Source organism: Mesoplodon mirus (genome assembly GCF_964341445.2).
Source record: "Mesoplodon mirus genome assembly, chromosome: 11".
In the NCBI taxonomy this organism is placed as follows: Eukaryota; Metazoa; Chordata; class Mammalia; order Artiodactyla; family Ziphiidae; genus Mesoplodon; species Mesoplodon mirus.
The window spans coordinates 4,154,513-4,169,199 of NC_138987.1; the positions used below are offsets into that span (position 1 = coordinate 4,154,513).

The 14,687-nt window shown below is 34.5% G+C and overlaps 1 protein-coding gene across 2 annotated transcripts in view; it reads left to right on the top strand.

Moving 5' to 3' along the window:
- ZDHHC17 (zDHHC palmitoyltransferase 17) overlaps positions 1-14,687 on the top strand; it is a 125,311-nt gene that overhangs the window by 74,780 nt on the left and 35,844 nt on the right. For both annotated transcript variants that reach the window (XM_082636341.1, XM_082636342.1), the window contains exons 11-15: positions 6,708-6,832; positions 8,069-8,131; positions 11,739-11,832; positions 12,725-12,808; positions 14,013-14,170. In XM_082636341.1, the coding sequence (XP_082492467.1) occupies positions 6,708-6,832; positions 8,069-8,131; positions 11,739-11,832; positions 12,725-12,808; positions 14,013-14,170 (524 nt within the window). The remainder of the gene's footprint in view (positions 1-6,707; positions 6,833-8,068; positions 8,132-11,738; positions 11,833-12,724; positions 12,809-14,012; positions 14,171-14,687) is intronic.

Genomic DNA, 14,687 nt, shown 5'->3' on the forward strand with positions numbered 1-14,687 from the left:
GGACAATGTCAATTTTTGATATTTTTAATGGAAAAAATCAACCAGTAAGACAGTCTATTTTATTATAATAAAGGTACATGTTTCATAAATGTCTTAATCATTTTTTCAAAACATTGCTATAAAAAGTATATAAGATTTTAAATGGTATGAATTATTCAGTAACTTTTAACTGTTCTGAACAAAATTAATTAATAGCTGGTTTCACTTCACAGTGTTACATGTTTTAATATTGCATTCTTTTTAAGTTGTCTTGTGTGTTAGACAAAAGCAAGATATGCTAACTTTCTTTCTGAAATGGAGCCTCAGAATTGTAACTACACTTCTAATTCTTATATTTTCACAGCATTGTAGGATTACTTTTATTTATTTATTTATTTATTTATTTTTTGTGGTACGTGGGCCTCTCACTGTTGTGGCCTCTCCCGTTGTGGAGCACAGGCTCCGGACACACAGGCTCAGCGGCCATGGCTCACGGGCCCAGCCGCTCCGTGGCATGTGGGATCTTCCCGGACCGGGGCACGAACCCATGTCCCCTGCATCGGCAGGCGGACTCTCAACCACTGCGCCACCAGGGAAGCCCTGTAGGATTACTTTTAGAAAGTATAGTACGTTTTAAATACTTTCTTAGCATAGTGTCTACTGAAATTTTTCCATGTGGCAGTTTTCACTAGCCCATTCTGGGCTTGTATTATACTTTGATATAAAAATTGTTCTTCAGGGATTTATTAAGCATTAGAACTGTCTTATTGGAACATTTAATGAGTAAAATGTATCTGCTCATTTTCAGTACCTCATCTATTTTAAATTTATAAAAAAGCACTGACATCTGAAATGACTTTAGTATTCCAGACATATTTTCTAACTTTGCATCCTAAATTGGACAGTAAATTTTATGTTCAAGAAAAAAAGTCAGATTCACATCTCAAAATAATTTTAGACTGTTGCTGTACTCTTATTAATCTGTTTGGATGTAAGTAGAGAAAAACAGGATAATTAGTAAAGTAACAAATAATGAAAACTTTATGCCAGAGAGTTTTATATAGTCTGTGTATAAAGACTTGTGCCTAGGAACATCAGATGGCACTTAAGCACTATACTTGGAGACCATTTTAAACAGCAAAATCACCAAAAGAAGCACACAAATGCTAAACAAGAAGGCAGAGTATTGCCTCGTGTAACTCAGCGGGGAATGTGTGCATAGGGCAGCTCATATTTCTTGCTGCTTTGCACATACAAATGACTGCAAAAGCACTGTCAATATTGATTTTGGAGTTACAAATAAATTCTAGCTAGTAGGCATGAGGATCAACTGTATAAAAGTTGTTTTAGTTCTCATAATATGTTACCCAATTTAAGTTAGATAAGTATTACCCCATATACATGTTATATTTGTTTAGTGATTTTCTGGTTTCTAGTTCTTTCAGATATGTTGTTTTACTTGGTTCTCAGAACAATTCTTTGAGATTAAAAAAATAAACCACACAAATTGTAATGCTATTTTCTAACTGATGGAAAAATTGAGGTTCAGAGAAGTTGTATGTCTTGCTCAGAGTTACATAGCTAGGTAATTATTGAGAGTCTGATATAGAACCCAGCTCTTTGACCTGATACAATATGTCTTCAAAAGCCCTATATTCTACTCTGAACATAATTTTTAAGTTCCTAAACCTTCTTAGAAAGCAATTTAGCAACCTGTAGAAAGGGCCTTTGATCTCTTAATTATTCATAAGTAAATAATAAGAGATAAGATCAAAGATTTATTTACAAGGATGTTTATCATAGTACCATTTACAATATAATAGGGAAAAAATGGAAATAACCTAAATGTCCAACCTGAATAGGAGGAAAGATTTTTCAGTTATGTGACATATGGTACAGGATAAAATAGCCATTAAAATGCTTTTCTAAGACTTAGTGATATGGGCTTATACTTAGAATATAACAAATGAAATAATAACAAATGAAAAAATACTAAATTGTATTTACAGAGAGATTCTAATTTTAAAACGTGTGAATAATAAGAGCTGGAAGTGAGTACATGTAATTTTAGCTGTGGTTATTTCTGGGTGTGAGATTTGTGAGTGATTTTCTTGTGCTTTTATTTATTTGAAAATTTTGTTCATTGACCATACTTCTTTTATAATAAACAACTCTAAAATTCACTGTGGTAAACAGTAGAGTCTACTGTTTATTGTGTTGGCAACACTTTTGAAATAACTTATTAGAAATTTTATATCTAAAAGTAATTATTTTTCAATCAGGTCTTAAGCTTCTTAAACCAAAGGTGGATGTGAGAAACTTATGGAACCTGGATCATTACATATGTAAAAATCAAAACAGTGCAGAATTATCATTTTTACCATTCTTTCCTATGCATTTTCCTCTTGAGCATTTTTTCCTGTAGTTTACTCTTAGGACTTCTTCAGTTTTACATGTATCTCTGCTAGTTTCCTTCTCATATTTTCTAAGCTTTTTAATCCCTATCTTTAGGTATCCAGTCATCACCTGTGAATTCCAACAATACTGCTATAAATATTCTTGTATATATTTTTTGTGCACATGTGCAGGTTTCTGTGAAGTCATTAAAGATACTCTTACAAAAGTTCTTAGTTCACATGTGTTTGACTACTGTGTATAGCAAATGATGTGACGGGAGAGGTCAGTGTCTTCCTTTTTGCTCATTAGAGAACTCATTGCTCCAACACACTCTTTCTTCACTCAGTTGCAGTATCAACCTCGATATTTATCAAGTTTCCTGTACTCTATTCGGTTTACTGATCTGTGTGCCTTACCAGTACTGTATTATCATATTACTGTAGCTTTATTCTTAACTCATGGTATCTGGTAGGCCAAGTTTCCCAACTTTTTTGTTTCTCAGGAATATCTTACCTCTTTTTAGCCCTTTGCACTTCTACTTAAATTTTTAAAAATCAGCTCCTTAAGTTCCATGGGAAGCCTAATGCAATTTTGATTGAAATTCTGTTTAAGCTATAGAATAATTTAGAGAAAAATGACTTCTTTCTGATATTTAGATCTTTGCTATTTCAGAATATCCTAGAGTGGGTGGCTTAAACAACAAAAATTAATTTTCTCACAGTTCTGGATCAGGATGCCCACACGGTTGTGTTCAGGTGAGGGCTCTCTTCCCGGCTTACAGACAGTCACCTTCTCCCTGTGTCCTCACATGGCAGGAAGAGAGTGAGAGAGATCTCTCCTTTCCTCTTCTTATACAGCCACAGTCCTGTTGGGTTAGGGCCCCACCCTTATGACCTCATTTAACCTAATTATCTCGTAAAGAGCCTATCTCCAGGTACAGTCACATTATAAGTTAGGGCTTCAGCATATCAATTTGGAAGAGGGGAGACATGATTCAGTCCATAGCAGAAGTCCAGGGTGGGATTGATGAGAATTCTGACTTTGTATTTTCATCCACATTTCCCATACTACTAATACAGATGGAGGTGGGATTAAGAACTACCCCAGGCGGCCTGTCTCACCAGAATCATCTGCTTTCCTTGACCTCCAGTTTGAACTTTATAGTATAGTGTGGCTTGTCCTCTTTCCAAAGTTGTTGCTGGCATTTTGCGGGTCACTTGGTTGGTTTGATTTACCGTTTTTGGTTCATTTTGGGGGTATTATGGTAAGTTAGAGCTTCAGTTCACAGCAGGCATCAAAATAACATCCAAGTAGATTAAAGAGTTAAATAGAAAAAGAAGATTCCATAAACATTTAAATGAAAACGTTGATGACAAGTATTTGTTTTATCTCTAATTGGAGGAATGTTTAAGCATAAAAACATAAATATAAATTAAGAATAAAATAGTGCTTCTCTTCTAAATTTGCAACTTTTTTCCTTTACTCAATGCTAATGCAAACATAGTGATCAACAAATATGTATTGCTAGTGGGGTTATAAATTGGTGTATCTTTCTGTAAATAATCTGATGGTATAAAAATATATATCAAGCTATAAAAATGTTCATACCCAGGGGCTTCCCTGGTGGCGCAGCGGTTGAGAGTCCGCCTGCCGATGCAGGGGACACGGGTTTGTGTCCCGGTCCGGGAGGATCCCACATGCCGCGGAGCAGCTGGGCCTGTGAGCCATGGCCGCTGAGCCTGTGCTGCGCAACGGGAGAGGCCACAACAGTGAGAGGCCCGCATACAGCAAAAAAAAAAAAAAATTGTTCATACCCAAAGACATTGTTCCCGTAATATTTACTGACCCAGGATATGCTGCCGAGCACTTTGGAGAGGCAGAATAGCATAGGTAGTAAGAGCCTAGCTTGTAATACCGGCTCCACCTCTCATGCATTCTTTAATCTTGGGCTGCTTAATTAACCTCAGCTTTGTCATGGGGATAGCAGCAGGCTTTATCGTAGGGTTTTTGTACAGCCTAAATGGCTGGTAGTCAGTGATAAATAAGTGTTATTTTATTAGTGTTAATAAATACACAGTGATCTCAATTATGATTAAAAGTGCAGAATACCGAAAATAAAAGGAGTTGTCTCTAGGTTGTAGAGTTATTGTTTTTGTCTTTATGCTTTTTAGTGTTTTCTAACTTCCATTAGGAAAAAAGGTTTACAAAAAACAGCCATACCAGAAAATTATTTCTGTTAAATGCTTTAAATTAACTGCACTGATCTATTGCTAAAGCTAAGTTTAAACTACCATTTGAAGATATCTAATCTCTTTACCTTTAAAAAAACAAATTCTTTAAGTTCATCTGATATTTAATTCCTGAATACCCCTTTCAAACCTGTAGTCATTTACTGAGCTGCTAGTTAGCTCCCTGCAAATTTAATCCAGGCTGTAAGAACCTGACCTATATATTTATATGTTAGCACTTTTTGAAACTGTTATAATAAGATACTGCCCTGAAAATGCCACGGTTCAGCATTCGTTGCACATACGTTTATCCAGCTTTATTCTTAAGTGAATTTTGCTTGTTGGAGGAGCTGAAACTTTGACTTTCTGTTTATTCTCTGCTGGCTGTACCCATGGATTTTGGGGAATAAGGATGGTGAAAGTTGGGAATAAATAGGGGACTGGAGAAAGAGAAATCACTTTTATATATGGCAGGTGACATTAACTACTCTTTCTTCTTCCTTTTTTTCCTCTTGTATTTTAAGTGGTTGTTTAGTGTTTTCATATTTACCAAACAGATATAGGGTTGTTTCATTCATGAAGCTGTTCTTTCTTACCTGTGCTTCATAAGAAATGTAAAGAGTGTGTATACATGATAATGTCCAAAAGTCTTACAGAATGTTTGTATGATACTTGTACTACATAAAATCTTTTTTTTTTTTTTTGGCTGCACCCTGTGCCTTGTGGGATCTTAGTTTCCTGACCAGGGATCGAACCCAGGCCCTCGGCAGTGAGAATGAGGAGTCCTAACCGCTGGACCACCAGGGAATTCCCAGCCTAACATTTTATTAAATCTTTCGGTTTTTTTTTTAACATGTACATGGGGGCCTTCATAAATAATGAAAACCTGAAGAAGTGACCAGAGTAGGAATCTTTATGCCTTTTAGCAAAGAAACGATACATTTGTGAAGAAATGACAAGACAGAGGGTTTGAGCTAGGGGCAGTCAGTTATGGGGATGTGACTAGGAGCTGTGTGGGGAGACTAGTGGAAGAGAAGGGTTAGTGCAGTCAGTATGTGAACACAGGTCCCTGTCTGTCAGAGTCCTTCCCAGGCTTTGGTGATGAGGCCTTTCCTTTCTTCTCTGGTACAGGGAAGGCACCATTCTCATGGGAAATTTTGTGAACAGCTTTTGTACCTACGTAAAATCTTGAAAGTGGTATGTTTTGTGTCCCAAAAATGTGTTGCTCTAGCAACATTGCTTTATTTCTCCCAGTGTTATTGAAAATAGTCTTTGGGGCTTCCCTGGTGGCGCAGTGGTTGAGAGTCCACCTGCTGACGCAGGGGACACGGGTTCGTGCCCCGGTCCGGGAAGATCCCACATGCCGCGGAGCGGCTGGGCCCGTGAGCCATGGCCGCTGAGCCTGCGCGTCCGGAGCCTGTGCTCCACAACGGGAGAGGCCACAACAGAGAGGCCCGCGTACCGCAAAAAAAAAAAAAAAAAAAAAAAAAAGAAAATAGTCTTTGATTCTTCACTTATAAGTGCCTAGTACATTTCTTATATTTTCATTAGGTAGAAAAATGTAAACATAGACACTGTTTCTGTTTTAAGCAAGTTTATAAGTACCTTTTCTAAAATTAAGGTCACCTTGAATGTGGGCAAAAATGGCAACAGAGAGAATGTAAAAACAATCTTTTAAATAGATGGGTGTGATATCTAAGTGTGTGGTAGATTTTAATGCATATAGATAAAATATTGATAATATGCTAATTACTTTGAACATGAGAAGTCCCTTCATTTTTGTCAAAATAATGATCATTTAAAAATAATGTATTCACTGACTTTTAAAAAGTGTCAGATAACCCTACATGATTTAAAGTTTATAAACAATTCACATTTTTATTTTTTACACTTACTTATGAGCAGAATGGGAAATGTATTTATTTTGATGTAATAGATAGACTAGCATGTATAGATGTAATCTATTTTGATGTAATAAATAAACCATCTTGTATTTTTTTGTAGGTTTTTTTTTGTGTGTGTGATAAAATTTTACAGATTATAAGTTTACCTATAATAATAACTAGTTTTCATTGCTTCTGTAGATTCCTTAACTTTAGGTACATCTCAACTTTTTATTTATCCATCTTCCATTCCTTGTCAATAGTATTGCACTTTTCTACAATTTTGGAAAATCTTGGAAATCAGATCCAGGGATTATTAAAGCCACAGAGGAACAAAAGAAAAAGGTAGCAAGATGCAATCTGACTAGTCACATGTGTTTTATTGCCAGATTATCAGTATTTTTAGCAGATAATAGAGTACAAAAAAGGAAACTAGAAATTTCAAACCAAACTGAGATTATGTGTAGTTGGTGCTCACCTTTGGTGTTCTTGTGATGCCTGTCCTTACAGTTCCATGACATTTTAAAATTTCATGTTTCTCTCCTTTATAAGGATTATGATTGTTTCGAGGGACAAATAACAGTAGTTTACACATCTCTGTAAACCTTCAGCAAATAAATATGCATTCAGTAAATGTTTGTTAAATGACTGTAAATTAGCAGGCCACTAAACTGGTTGATAGTGTAGATATATTGTTCTAATAACTGAAATGTTTGTATATATGATCCAGGGCACCCCTCATCTATAGCTGAGGTATGTAGGAAACTGAATTTATAATCCAAAGATGTCACGGTAAGTAGAGAATTGGATTAGAGGCAATTAGATCATTTTAAGAGCTGTTTAATCCAGTCTCTGAAAACAGAACAAATCCTGATGAATTATTTCCTATCCACAATGGATTAAAACACTAGTAGGTTCTTACGGTCTAATCTTCCCTTTTCTAGGCTGCATAAAGAGTGCTACCCTTATGTTCCAGTATTCTTTAGACATTACTGGTTATTGATTTGCCAGGTTTTCTTAGTCATAATCCAGTTCTGAAGATTCAGTTCTTTATTGGACTTAGGTTTACATTCACCCCTTAATCATCAAAACCTTATACAGACTAGCTCTTAGGATAGGTCATTTAGTTTTATTCTCAGAGAAATATTCCCATAACTAAATTTAGGGTTGCTTTTTCATATATCCAAGAAATAAAATTCCTATATTCATATTATAATGAAATAGCAGAAGTAAGCAAAGAGATTTTATTATCTTCAGCTGAAAACGTTGGTTAATTAAAAATGGGCATTGCATTTGCTGATACTCATATATTTATTTTTATTGAAGTATACTTGATTTTCAGTGTCGTGTTAGTTTCAGGTGTACAGCACAGTGATTCAGTTATACATATATATTTTTTTCTTTTTCATATTCTTTTCCCTTATAGGTTATTACAAAATATTGAGTATAGTTCCCTGTGCTATGCAGTAGGTCCTTGTTGGTTATCTATTTTATATTTAGTAGTGTGTATTGATACTCATATTGGTGGCACAATGGTTGGTATTGTTCTGTTTTGAATACTTTTTTTTTTTTAATTCACAGACAATAGTTGAACTTGCAGAGACAGGAAGTCTGGACCTCAGTGTATTCTGCAGTACCTGTTTGGTAAAATATTTTTTTCTTTATTCTTCTCTCTCTCTTCTTCCCCTACCAGTGGCATAGCATAGAGAGTCTGGGAAACCAGGACAGTTTCTTTCACTGAGCACATTTCTTGACCCACCCCTGCAAAATGCCTTTTAGATCATGGTACGAGAGGAAAGATGGTGAAAAGATGTCCCCTTTCCAATGTGCTTATTCCCCCGATGGTAGACCTTAACTACACTTCTGATTCAGTGGTGCCATTCATTTGTATTCATTCTTATTCTCTTTTTCTCTCTTAAAATGTAATTCAACAGATAAAAAACTAAGTAATAAAAGTATTTAAAATCAAAAGTTTACTATGATTCCCTAATATACTGTTATCCTAATTACATTTTAAGAAAATTTATTCTTATATTTAAACCTCACAGTGGGAAATTATTAGATAACTTTTAAGACAACATGGCCTCTAAACTGGTTCAATTAGAGCAGTTATCCATCTGTATTAGAGTGTTTATTCAACTTAGAGCACTATTCTATCATTGATATTAAACGTCATATTCAACCAGGTCATAGATAAAGCTATATATGAAATTAAATGGCATTTACTTATGGAATCAGATATAGTGATATTGATATTGTTTTATTACTATAGACATCTAATTTCTATAGAATAATACTGTTTTGTGTTTTAATGATTTTCTGCTTAATTTTTATAATTAGTTCTTGTGGAAAATATATGGACTGCCGCAGTGGTTAAACCATATTTCTCTACATGGAAATGGAAATATCCCCAAATCATGCTTGAAACTAAATGCTCTTTTATACCTTTAAGTTATACACGACAACTGAACTAATATCTTAACAGTTGAATAATAATAAAAATAGTTGATTTAGTTTAGGATTCTGGAATGAGTTTTTGAAACCAAGCTCTACTTCTGCAGATTCTTTTAAGGTGTTTCACTTAACCAAACAGTTGTTTGGTTGTTTGTTTCTTTGACCTAACAGTTATGATTTTGGATGTTCAAAATATATACTGCTTTACTCTTGGTAACAACTTTAGGGTACTGACTGATTCTTTTGTATTTTCAAGCATGCTTTAAAAAGGCTTTTGTTTCTGTGCTTTACAATGGGTAATTTACAGAATTGTATTCTTAACATTTAGAACATTTTTATACTCTACTATTCTGTGAAAATATTATTCTGTTCCTCAAAGTCAGGTGTACATTGCTGATATCCTTGCCATATAGCAAACAGGTTTGTTTTTTTTTAACACTTCATAGGCTATGCATTTAATCAATTATACCAAAGTGTCATTCAAACATTGTATACGTGCTTTTAGCAGTACACTCAAAGCAAGCAGTGATACATGTCATGAATAGTTAGACAACTTCACTAGAGAATTGTCTTTCCATCATGAACATTGGGCTTAAAAGTGTGGTCAAAGTAAAATAATAACTTTCCATTTTGATAGGAAGACAAACATTTGGTAAACAGTTCAATTAAATTAGTTGGATGGTTCTTCAGGGCTGATACAGATTCTTGGGTCAGCTGCCTACCACTGCTGTTCTTTTCTTATCCTGGTGTGGTTGTCACTTGGGGTCAGCAGTCTTTTCTGTAGACAGTTCAATGCAGAGGCCCTTCTTAATTGGGAAATATGAATTTAAGAGTTGATTCCCTTCAGTTTCCTTGTGCATGAGGTACTTGAGAATACCTGATAAGAAGCCTTTCATCTAGATTGGAGACAGTCCTTTAAATGATGCTTTTACCAGTATGCATAACCCCTTGGTTATAGATCATGGGGCACCTGATCTTCATCCAAAGATAGATTACAGTGATCAGCTTCAGAAACAAGCTTAGGATATCTTCTTAATAACTCAGTTAAACTTTACAATAACATAACGTAGTAACAAAGAGCTATTTGGGAAGAGAGTTTTAGATGGTAAATACTGACCTCAATTAACAAAACTAGAATTTAACATCTATTGAAACATAATCTTTTCTCTCTAAAAGTACCCTCATTTTTATCAAATATAGCCAAATTATGATTGTAGAAAGAATATCCCAAGTGGAAAACACATTTTCTAACCATTTCTTATTGTGAGGGCATCAGTCTTGCAGTCAGCAAGCAGGTTCTTTATATAGAGTTGTTCAATACAGTTTCATTATTAAGTAAATATCTGATGGTAAGAACAAGACTTTCTCTCATCGTAGCATAAACATTTTATTATATATTATGTTATCATAAGCTGCATCATTCTGCACAGATAATTTGTTATTGTAAGATAAAGAGCTTGTCCTATTATAAAATAATTCAAATCGACAGACGTATTTGTCATTATATGGATATCCTTTACTTTGAAAAATACACAAGACACATGTAGATCAGAATTTTCTAAAAATGAATTGCTCTGTAAGTGAACTACGGCACCTGTTGTGTTTGGGAGCCTTGTGTCAGTCTTTGTGCAGAACTCATTGACAGCTGTTGCCCAAAGGGGAGACTTAGCTGCGAGTTGGAAGTAAGGATAAAATTTGTTTGATGTTTCCTGCTTCTTTCTGCAGTAGATTTAGTCTCATATCTGTGGGGAAGAATACCTTAGCCTTTTCTTGGGTCCACAGATTGCTTTAATACGTGTAAGAACTTCATAGTGCACTGATGCCTTTTTCTTAGTACCTCAGAATAGTGTGTAATTTATGCAAACTGTTGGGGGAAATGTTAGTGCTTTTATTGAAACACCAATAAAGGATATTACAAAATTTGTTTCTAGCAAGGGTTGATAACTCTAGCTCTTGTCATGTATCCAGCATTGGGGCTAGCAGCTCTTTGAAGATCACTAATGAGTTCTTGTATTCACTTGGTTGCTTTAGAGTAGTGTAGAGAAAAACATTTCACAACACTTAAAACATCATAAACATGAGTTTTTTATTGCCTGTGAAGACCTGAAGAATGTATTTTATGTTTTTTGAAACAAACAGGGACTGCCTAAACTTCTTAAGCATGTTGTACTTTCTTAGATAAGGTCGTGCAGTTCAGCAGAGGATGTGCTATACCTTAATGAGAGATCTCAGATTTCTTTCACTGAAAGAAAGACGTGTACACTTGCTGGGATTTTTTGCTAGATTTGTAAACTTTGGGAAGACATTTTATTAATGATGTGAATTTTAAAAGCTCTCTTTTATTCACTTCTAAATTGACCTTCCTTTTACTAAGGAACCAATTTTATTTTATTAAGCAACAACCAGTATTATGACCATTAATTGCAGTGCATTTTCATTAAGAAGCCTGAAGAGTGATATTTGAGGAACTTGAGGGCTATGAATTAAATATAGTACCATTCATTGCACCAGCAAAGTGGTCTTTGATTCTTAATTATTTTTGTGAATTGATGGTTCTGCCGCATCTTAGGAATTTATATTTTAGAGTAGACTTATCCTCTGCGTCTTTGTTGTTGCAGTTGAAATTTTATTAAACGAAAGTGATTTTTGTCTGGTTCTATTCCTTTGAAAACCTTGGTATAATCTTTTTCAAAAAATACTGGTTTTTTTTCATATTGTATTTTGAGAAAATAAACTGTTCGGCTTTCCTCTCTTAGGTATAGTGCCTTTCATAATCTTTTAACATGCCTGTTAACAGATACGGAAACCAGTGCGGTCCAAACACTGTGGTGTGTGCAACCGCTGTATAGCAAAATTCGACCATCATTGCCCATGGGTGGGCAACTGTGTAGGTAAGTTTTATTAGTAATTTCTAAATATATTGTTCATTTAAATTACTCTAGGTAACTAATGAAGTACAATATTAGAGTAGGTGTAGAAGGTTCATTCTAGCACCCTACAATACCCCTCGTTGCCCCAATTATTTTCTGAGTGGCAAGACGTCAACTCAGTTGTAAGAGAGAGGGAAAAAGACATCATAAAATCAATGTCTAGAAAAGATTGATATAATTTCTCTATCAATTATCTCTGGTGCCTACTCTTTCCTGTTTTCTCCATTGGATAACAGTGAAATCAATAAGGAGGCAGATTGTGTTGTTTTTTAGTTAAACTACAGAAAGTAAGGCAATAAAAAATATTTAAAGGTTGTTATGTACAGAGGCAGAGAAGAATGACAGATAAGAACTCTACATATCTCAGTGTTCAAGAATGGCATAGTCTGAGGAAATGAACTAAGTGGTCTGAGACGTGGCCCTGGAGATTTTATGAGAGGACAGCAGGGAAACATTACAAAGATTGTATGACTATGTTGGGGAGAAGCCTTTAAAAAGTAGGATTTTAAAGTTTATAAAACTAAAGATAAAATAGGGTTATTTAAACCTCAAGGCAAATAGTAGAATTAAAGCTCAAACTTGTGATTTATTTGGTTCTTTAAGACTCTTTTGAATGAATATCATTGCAGTCACTACATCTTTGTGTGTCATTGTAAGCATTCTTTTATTTTAACAATTTTATTAAAACATTTATTTTCTTGAAGAACATTTTGTAAAATAAATAATGTATGTGATTATTGTCCAAGGTGTATCTCACTTTTCATGGAATTTCATCACCCCTACCTCACCCCTAGGTGTATTTCCAGTTGTTTTTTTCTTAGCTAAAAAAAATTGCTTCTGTTCTGTTCTTTAGGTGCAGGCAACCATAGATACTTTATGGGCTACCTATTCTTCTTGCTTTTTATGATCTGTTGGATGATTTATGGTTGTATTTCTTGTGAGTACAATTAGTTTTTTATCTTCTTAAAACACGTGTTTGCATACTCATGCTTTTCCATATTAACAAAAAATATGATAATGACAAATGTCTTTTAACTACAAATTATGGTTTGGGGCACCTCACTACAATGAAGTGTAAAGAAAAAATAGATCTAGAACTGTCAGACATGTTCAACATAGAGTATAAGAAACAGAATTATCAGTTAATTATCTTTTAACAGGCTTTGAAAAGCTTCTGGGTAAAAAACACCAACATTTTTCACATCACATGCTTGCTTTACTCTAGTAGTTTATAGATTTTGTGATTGTGCACGTTGCTCTTTCTTACCAAACAGCTGGGAAAATATAGTTAAGTTTGCACAGAACTTGAAATGTTTTGAAGAGTAAGGTATAATTATTGCCTATTAGAGAATATTTAAAAGGTTAAGAATAAGTTGTCATTCAGTGATCATACGGGTATAGTATCTTAGAAGAAATGATGGGGTTTTATTGCACTGAGAACATAATTTGGAAAGAATTTAAATGAAAATATTAGTTACTGTCCTTCAGGGCTTGGTGGTATTTAGCACAAAGAAGTATTAGATACTGACTTAAAAATAAGTCTTGGATGATTTCCTAGTTAAGAATAATCTCTGTTATTGCCCTAATGAAAAAGGAGGTTACTTCCTCAAATAGGGATTAACAGAGAGAACGATTTTGTCAGAGATCTTTACCTAATTTCTGGCAGCCCAACACACCTGAGAGAGAGAGCATAGTCCTACTAATAACATCAGTTCTTTATGGCAGCATCTCTCAAAGAGTAGATTTTGTTTTGGAAAAAGCCCCCCTCACCAAGGTGATCTTGTGTTATGTTCCTCCCCTCCAAAGAAGTCTCACATATCTATCTGTATCATCTTATCTTTGTATAAAGGAATTGTTTTTTTACATATTGTATGTATGCAATACCAATCAAATAAAAACTGTATATCGTTACAGTACAGGTTTGTTTGCTTTTAGGATTGCCTGCTCCTTTTTCTATTTCTGCTTTTGATACGTTTTTTTCATTCATGTACAAGGGGATTATTTAAGAGTATAAAAATACTTGCATTGAAAGTCATCAGTTAAATTCTTGGATCGTGTTTTCTAAGTGGTGCCTACCACAAATGTCCACACGAGGTGCTTGGATGATTATTGAGTAAATTTGAGTTCTGCTCTGATTTTAGACTGGGGACTCCACTGTGAGACCAGTTATACCAAGGATGGATTTTGGACATATATTACTCAAATTGCCACATGTTCACCCTGGATGTTTTGGATGTTTCTGAACAGTGTTTTTCATTTCATGTGGGTGGCTGTATTACTCATGTGTCAGATGTATCAGGTATGTGCAAGTGCATTATTTGTTCTTTAGTGTGCTGAGAACTCTTAAAAATTCACTCCTTGCTTAAAAGATAACAATGTATTCTCTTTATAACCATTCCTACTTTTCAGTAATTAAAATTTTTTCAAGAGTTAAAATTTTCAATTTGCTGTTCCTTTCTTCTTCACTCTTGCTCTCCAGCTCTCCCTCTTCTTATATTATGAACTTTTAACTTTCAATACTACTCCTGTCAGAACTTTTTATTTCTCTTTCCTGGTTTACATACATCCAGTTGGATATAAGTGTGAGCTTAGACTGATGGTTCCATTAATTTTGTGTGTGTTTTAATATTTTATTACCTACAAATATCAGTATTTATTCAAGAGTTTTTTTAATTAGGATTTTTTAAAAAGCTCCCTCTTAAAGGGGCTGATGGAGTAGTATGTACATAATGTCCATGCCTCTACATACACAATACCAGGTGACCTGTTTTTAAATATTTTCCCTGTTTAACCAGCTACTTCTCACAGAGTCAGAT